Here is an 8,461-nt window from a genome sequence, read left to right as displayed (position 1 = left end):
CAAGAATGGTCTGTAGGGGCGCTTTCGACACTATCTAAGAGGAGCGCCACCACAGGTTGGCGCGGAGCGTACAGAAATTTTTTGAGTAAAGACACTCCCTAGATTGCAGGAAATGACCCTTTCCGGGCCTTGCTAATTTGCAGATAAACAGTGAATAAATAGGTGTCGTTTCCATTTTGTCGGAAGATTACACCAACAGAATATGACAAATGTCAATAGATATTTGAGAGCGCAATAAAATAGTCAATAATCGCGAATAAGTAAAAAGTAGTGCTGAAAAGGGCGCCAACAGTCCATTTGAGTCCGTCGGGGGGGGGGGCATCCGCCCCCTGACTGTATATATGGACGCTCCGTCACTAAGTAAGGGGATGTTGGAGAACTGGCTGAAATGAGGCAAGTCATTGGCCTAAGACGAAGTTGTGTTACGCTTACCGGTACTCACATTCACTGCTTCCACTTTTCACGGGGCGTGAAGACGCGGTTGGGGTGACAATAAGGTCTAAAGCCAGGGGACGGGCCGAGGGTCCCCCGGCAATTACTAAAATTATTACACCTATATAGTATACGTGTGCATCGGACAGATCGACAAGTATGCATTGAAAAATGGGCAGATGCACGTTTCGGAGCCTTGGTAAATATTGGGGGGGCTTATCATGCATTTGCCCCCTCAACTTTTTCATTGGGGGGGCTGAGCCCCCCCCCCCCCCCCAAGCCCCCCCCGGTTCCGCCGCCACTGTTTTCATGCAGTACAAACAATTGAAGACTAAGTATATCGCTTGTTTGACTGAAGTCTAGGCATTGTTAGCGTGATAACATTTGATTATCGTTCCATTATTATCCAGCAACAACCCATACGTATTGTGAAAACAGGTGTACTGCTTACACGCAGGATATTTAGCATGAAACTTCCACCAAATAATCTGAATTCAGCTGTATATATCATCCAATCAGATGCTTTGCCGGGAATCCGGAGATCAACACGTGTACACGTACGTACAAGCTACGAGAGCTGTTTGTTCATAATACGCATGCGGGGTTTGTAAACGATCTGCTGGATGATTTCTGACGAATCCTCAACTTAACATATGATATGTGTTAAAACCTGATACATGCAGTGAATGATTTGGAAGTTTTTTTTCTGATACTTAGGCTGCGATTTTTAGTAGAGTGGCTGTGGAATGTGTAATATATTCAGAATAGGTCTAAACACTGCCCTATGTTACGCTAATGACCGTAAGTAATCCGTTGAATAACATTGCAAGCTAGCCTAATGTGCACTTTAGTATAAACCTACTACTACTTGTAGTATCAAAGACATGCTAATTGCTATCTTCAGTCTTTGCTACCTTAGGTCTATCTGTACGCGTCAGAATCAGGACATAGGCTAGGCTACAATGACTCATGAACTAGCTAGGCATCTGTCAAGATCTTGTAGTTGTAACTGAAACCTTCGCACCGTAATTAAATAGGAGGCTCAGAGTATGATGTATCATTAAAACTATCTTGGGTGTTTGAAACATCATGTTTTTAAATAAGCAAACTATTTCAGGGAGAGAATGGCCTTTGCTACCATTCCAACAAACACATGTTCAATAACATGAAGCAAACATCTGAAGTGTATCTAGATTTATATTCTAAATGTCAATCACACCCCCTTAAATGAGTGTTAGTCTTTTAAGATGTCCAAGAGCAAACTAGTGAAAGAAGTAAACAAGGGATATTAATATCAGCTTCTGACAAACAAGTAAGGCATTGCAGGGTCCTAGGCAACTTGTAATTGTACCCAAATTGTTTACAGCATGACATCATGTCTGCTCCATCTTTGAGGTACCGTGACAGAAATTGCAAAGGCAAATGGATAGAACAGCTGTCCAGTGTCAAATTTATATTACCACAGGAGACAACTGTTGTTTTATATTCATGCATTGTAGATATCTGTGAGGAATTTCAGTTTGTGTCGGCATTATTTACATCAGAGTAAGATAGCTTCAATATTTTAAAATGATGTGAGACAGAAAATATCAACCAAAATGTTAGGCCTAATAGATAGCCTTAGATTTTACCATTTTGTGTATATAAAGTATAGGAGTCATAATCTAGTGCCTTTGATGCTATAACAAGTCAAAGGGTCAGACTCAATGAAGGACCTGTGGCAAATCAGTGAGGTAGAAAAGATGACAAATAGTTTGGAAACTGCTTAGAAATGGAAAACTAACAGCAGTTTTGATGCTGCTTGGTCATTTCACAAAGTAACTTTTCTTTCCTCTAGTCCTAGTGGCAAGAAACTTGGACACAAGATGAATCCACAGCCAACAGAGTGCATCTTTACGAGAGCTCAAGTCATAAGTGAGGTAAAATTTAGACACCTTTATTTTTACAAATTAATTTTGAATCTTGTAAGCTGGAAGAAAGAGATGAGAAGAATGCGGTTAGTATGTGCAATTTAGAAGAAGTAAATGAACTTATAAGTATCTCAATGCAATTTTCATGTTCCAAACTTGCAGTGGTGTAGAGCACAATTGTCACTTTCTGGGATTTTTGTTCCCTGCTCGCATTTGTATTTCTTTATGGTAGAACTTTCTGTTTTTCCTTCACAACAGGTTCTGTGGCATTTAACTTTGGGTCAGAGGTCAAACATGGCCAGGGAGAATGAGCACAGATATATTTCAGTATCTGTTACAGAAGAGCTTGGGAATGAATCAACAGAAATATACACACTTGAAGGTATGGAAAGACATGTTCAATATTCCTCTTGAAAGGAGAAATTCTGATATTTTTACTACTTTGAATATTAATGTTAGTGTGTAATGTACTGCATAAGATATATATCATAATAATAATATATTTATACAATGCTTTACATAACAGAATATCTCAAAGCACTTTACATGGGACTAGAGTAAAATCTTTTAGTACCGATATAAGATATGTACAGAGTAAAAAAAGAAAAATAAGTAGTCAAAGCAAAATCAGAAATAAATGAATAAAAACTTTCAATAAAAGCAATAAATTAATCAATAAATTAATGAAACTGATGCAAACAAGGTTAAGACAAAAACAAGATTAGCCACTAAAGTACATGATAAAAAGATGAGTTTTAAGTTGGGACTAAAAACAATCAAAGGTGGGTAAATGACGCAGTCCTGGCGGCTGGGCATTCCATACCCATGGTGCACAAATATGAATCACCCTATCACCATAAAACTAAGATTTACTCAATTGTTGGTGCCAAGATTGCACCCACCACAATGCCATGTCAACAGTTCACTCAAGTAGGTCGGCAACTTGCCATTAAAACAAAGCATACAATTTTGAAAAAGATTCGCTGTTTAATTGGTAACTACTGCAGTACTCTCAGTACCGGGGTAATCGGATCATGTTCTTGGTTTTATTGATTATCGGTGTGGAAGCATAAACCAGGGGTTTGGGATTTCATAGGTCCATTCAGCTTCAAGAATGTGATAGAACATACACATGTACACAACATTGGCAGAATCCAAGAAAAACTCCTGTTTTGAAGCGTATACACAAGTTTTGCACAAATAGTGGTATTAGGTCATAAAGTCTTTTGAATATCTTGTTGCCTAGGTAGGCCTGATAGACATCAAAAAAAAAATCCCCATTGTTTCCAAATATGACTTTGAGGTTAATGAAGGTAAGTGACAATCAACAATGTTGTTTATTTGCAGAATATCTTGTAAAAATGCAGGAGAAACTGTAATATCACCAAAATTTGAGATAAAACCTTAAATTGTGCTTAAACAAGAGGCTCATCTTCTCGTCTTTGTCTTTCTCTAAATTTTCCTACTTTGATGTTTATTTACAAATTTGGTTCAAAAAGTTTGGCAATCTGTATAAATCAAAGTCTCAAGCCATTATCTTTTGAAATTCAGATTTAATCTAATGATGTTGTGTGGTGTACTTCTGACTAGTTGACTGTTACATATAAAGTCACCACAAAACTATGTTATCTTGTACTTCATTTTTTTTTTTTAAAAAAGATAAATTTGCTATTCACAGCATTTGTACCGAAAAATATAAATTACTGTTTCTCTTGCACAAAAATGTTCAAACAAATTTGAAGACCTACATTTGATCTGGAAATTAGTGTCCTCTGAATTGAAACTTGTTTTTTTAATGATTTTGTTTCCTTTCTAAATTCTTCTTGAATAAAGCTCTACGTGTATTTTATTCCTCATTAAACAGCTTCTGCATCAGATGAATTTACGACACCTTTCAGCATGGAAGACTTTCTAGGTAGGGTCCCCATCACTCTTTCAAATTGATGAATTTTCCAGTGATGTCACTGTGTTGGTTGTTTTCAATTCACTTTATATTTGTTCCTTTTCTCCTATATGATAGTTTCCACATGAAGTATGGTGCATTTGATATTAACTGTGTGATAGGTGCATTATAGCTGGTGAATTACTCTTATCATGCCCTGACGAGGAAATTGATTCGTGTGAATTCTGAGAAAAAGAAATTTAACGTCATTCTGGTGAAGGTCACTTCCTGATAAGAATATTCAAGACAAAGGTTAATTTACTGTAAGGAAGAGACACAACTCGCCGCTTCACTCACCTTTTGCCATCCTCCTTCATATCATGTATATTCATTATTATACAAATAATGAATGGTTATGAGTGCAATAGAGCAAATATTTCATGAGTTGAAAGATGGAATGTTCCATTCAACGAAGCGCAGCCAAGTTGAATGGAACAAATTACATCTTTCAATGAATGAAATATTTGCACTATTGCACGAATGGAAACCATTCATTATTTGTTTTATACAACATATTATATTAAGATGGGTAAAATGCACTCATGCAACAGATTGTTTTGAACAGACAGGTTTCTCTGCTCTCTTACCATTGAAAAAAGTGCTACCAAAAAAGTATAACCCATGGTTCTATTTCATAGAGTGGAATAGAGCGGATTTTGCATGCAATCAACAAGTAATTGACCAATCAAATGACCAGAATACAATTAGGTGTTGTATAAACTTTTTTGTTACATGGTTTTAAAAAAACCAGATCTGGGCTCTATTTCATAAAAGTTAGGAATAATCTTTGAACATAGGAAGAATAATTGTCCCTAAGACGATAACTGTTTTTTCTTTAGGAACATTCCTATCTTCCATATTTCATAAAGCAATTTACAAAGAATTCATTACTATCTTTGTACTGAAATTGTTCCTAATTTAAGGAATCATCTTCAGTAGACCTAAGAAACTTCTTAGTTAGTGCCACATGTGAATTTTTGGCGGGAAATTTCAAGTTAAGAAAACACTGCTAGTTTAACATGTTTCAGTAGTGTGAATTAGCTTGTATTAAATAGGTGGCTATGTATATGGCTTTTGGGCTGCTTGAAAGGGATCATTGATGTGTTCTACGTTGGGAGAGAATGTTTAGAGACGGAACTAATGGATTATTGGACTGACCAGCAAATGTATGCAAAGTATCCATTCAGCAGGCTGAGCATTATGGATTTGCTGCAGGAGCAACTACCGCCATTTCTGTAGGAACTTGAGTTAAGAAAAAAGTTTTGAAATATAGACTTTTGCAGCAGGGTCAAAGGTGGCATCAGGCTTGTCCACTGACATTAAAGATAGGAACTTTCAATAAATTCCTCATAAATTTGTCCTATATTAGGAAGATTCTTTCTTCTTAAGATAGGAACCATTTCTTCTGAATTCTGAAGTTATTTAGGAGCATTGATTTAGGAACATTCCTAAGTAACTTTTATGAAAAAGAGCCCAAGCTGGTTCCTTTCCTTCCACTGCACAAGGGCAATCTAAATAAAAACCTGATATTGTGATGTTTGGTTGCTGAAAGAACCATTTAGTTGCAAGCAACAATAATACACAATAGCAGTCTATTTTTAAAGAAAGTCATTGTGTAAAATTTGATTTTGATTCATAGGAATTTGTAAAAAACTGTACAGCCTCCTGGAGATGACTGCAGAAAGATCAGAATGCTGGCTGCAGGTTGGTTCCAGTTGTTATTCTATATTTTCTGGTAGTGAGGGACTCCACTATTCACATCGTTTGCTGCAAGAAGGGACCAACGTAACTGAAAGGGCTTTTGAATTTTATCTAAAGGTATGTGTCATGGATTAAAATAATCTGTTATAATTATTTTTGGTGTTACCTTCAAATTTCAGAAATATGAAAAATCTATTTATAGCATAGAACACATCGTTTTTGGCTTCAGAAATTAATGCAGGAATTGTTCTGCCATCTCTTCCCCCCCCCCCCCTCCAAATAAGTCGGTAGTCATAGTGGAGAATACCCTTCAATGCAAAAAGAAAATAATTAATTCATATGCTAGAGATGTGAGCAGAGAACAGACCTTTGAGACAAAGTCCTTTTGAATTTTGACATACTGCCCTCTATTTGAATAAGTTTTTCCTGTCACTGCTTGTCTCACATCCAAGTTGTGAACATTTTTGCCTTAGGTCTCCTTAGCTACATTTCCTCTCTGAGTGATCTGTAGTAGTAAAACCAGCATTTATAATATTTGAAGGGAAAATGTTGAGGGAGGGGTGGGGAGGGGGATGGGTTTGGAGGAAAGGTACCAACATGGGCTAGGTGACTTTTTTTGGAAATGTTGTTTTTTCTCACTTTGTTGAATTATAAAATGGACCCAATAATAATAAGTATCTTTGAATGTAATGTAAATTTGTTGTGGATACCCCGGCAAACCGTGATCAAAGGAGGAGGAGAACATTCTCCTTAGGCTCCTTTACTCTTACTGGAGCATTGTTAATTGTCCATATTTTGTCCAAAGCAGTAGCTTAGTTCATAATACTGTGAAACGAATTGTGAAATTTTATTTAAAAAGCTTCTTTAAAGCTAAATTTTTTAGAATGAATGAAAATATGAGGCTGTTGTCTAGGTAGGTTATCCTCATTTTTGAGGGGGGGGAGGGGTTAATTTTGCTCTTTTTGTGTACATTAAAAAGAATTAATATTTCCTTTTTTTTTACAAACAAATATATTCTAATTGCATCTTTTAGGTTCCCAGGGGTGAAACTACAATGAATGTATGCAACTTTCAGAAATGCTTCGAGCAGGAATTACTTAGATACAAGTTAACCCATCCAAAGGTCAGAAGTAAAGAAGGCATTCTATTTATAACCTGTTATGAAAACAAAAATATGCTTTCAAGCCAGTCCTCAGCCATATATAGTGACTAATAGTTTCCTCTAACGTTAGCCATGGACAAAATTTTGTCCTATGTTCATGACATTTCATCGCAATTTGTAGAGAAATACCGAATTCTTTCAGTTATTTGTTCAAATTCTGTACTTTTTACTAGTTTTGAGGCCATATCATTTACTGAAACATTAAATTTTGTCATATTCGAGAGTCCTACATGCATTTCTTCCAATTCATGAACAGATCAAGTTACTTTCACCATGAAAGGAAATGTAAAACATTTTCATCCTGTCACTGATAAGATATTGCATTAACTGATGTCATCCTCTGGCTTTCTCTGTGCTTGTGTTTCATTGTTTGCAGGGGGAGTTGGGAGGGGGGGGGGGGTGACGACATAAAGTTGTCAATTTCCTTTAGGCAAAAATCCTGTTAGTTTTGTATATCCCACTTGCTTTATATTTTCAATTACAAAGGCCTTGGCCTATAATTGCTATCAGATTATAATATAATTTTTTTCAATTTGCTTGTATAATTTTATTAATTTCTTGCCCAACAGGTGTCATTATCTCTTCAGTTTCATATTGGAGATGTTGTAACAAACAAAACTTTTCAGTAAGTTTAATTTTTAATTTTTTTATTGTGGGAAACTTTTGTTGTCTTTCTTTACTTTATTTATTTATCGTGTTTGGTGTCTTGTTGAAACTTACTTCTTGAAACCATAAAATGCCTTGAAAAACATGATAAGTATTGTATTGACCATCACCCCCCATCCCCGACCCTTACCCCTCTCATCACAGGTACTTTAGACTAAAACAACTTTATTTGTTTATTCAAAAACGAATTAAGGTGGAAAGGCAGACTGCAGGCTGCCTGCCTCCCTTAGGCAAAGTTTCAAAACCCTATTAATGTGGCCTGCTGACCCTTCAGTGCAATAATTTTGTGTTCCAAGTTTGTGTAGTAGTTTTGAAGGCTTTGGAATTTGTCTGTTGTAAAATACAATGGTTCTCAACTGCTATATACCTTTCCACACTTGTATAACCATTTGACCATTTTACATAGCATTTTGTGGCACTGGATAAATTATTCCCTGACCTTAATGGCAAAAACAAAAACATGATATATCTGTCCTTTGGAGAATTTGTACAGGAGCCTGCGGCAAACTTATAATAAGAAATTTCATATACTGCATGTTGGACATCACACTGAATTGAGGGGGCTGTCTAATCTTATAATCACATAAGGTAATATCCACATCGCACTGTGGCCAGCAAGATCCATTTTGTACCCACTCCATGTTTTTT

The 8,461-nt window shown here is 36.3% G+C and overlaps 1 protein-coding gene across 1 annotated transcript in view; it reads left to right on the top strand.

The window, feature by feature from the left end:
• The first annotated feature begins 1,010 nt into the window (after positions 1-1,010).
• The window catches only part of LOC139971867 (uncharacterized), a 38,477-nt gene continuing 31,026 nt past the window's right edge, over positions 1,011-8,461 (top strand). The window contains exons 1-7 of the mRNA XM_071978652.1: positions 1,011-1,233; positions 2,270-2,351; positions 2,601-2,724; positions 4,207-4,257; positions 5,924-6,102; positions 7,019-7,108; positions 7,717-7,772. Of these exons, the coding sequence (XP_071834753.1) occupies positions 2,298-2,351; positions 2,601-2,724; positions 4,207-4,257; positions 5,924-6,102; positions 7,019-7,108; positions 7,717-7,772 (554 nt within the window). The 5' untranslated portion in view covers positions 1,011-1,233; positions 2,270-2,297. The remainder of the gene's footprint in view (positions 1,234-2,269; positions 2,352-2,600; positions 2,725-4,206; positions 4,258-5,923; positions 6,103-7,018; positions 7,109-7,716; positions 7,773-8,461) is intronic.

Source organism: Apostichopus japonicus, chromosome 8 (genome assembly GCF_037975245.1).
Source record: "Apostichopus japonicus isolate 1M-3 chromosome 8, ASM3797524v1, whole genome shotgun sequence".
In the NCBI taxonomy this organism is placed as follows: domain Eukaryota; kingdom Metazoa; phylum Echinodermata; class Holothuroidea; order Aspidochirotida; family Stichopodidae; genus Apostichopus; species Apostichopus japonicus.
Note: the sequence above shows the minus strand (reverse complement) of the source record. Positions and strands in the feature narration are given on the sequence as shown.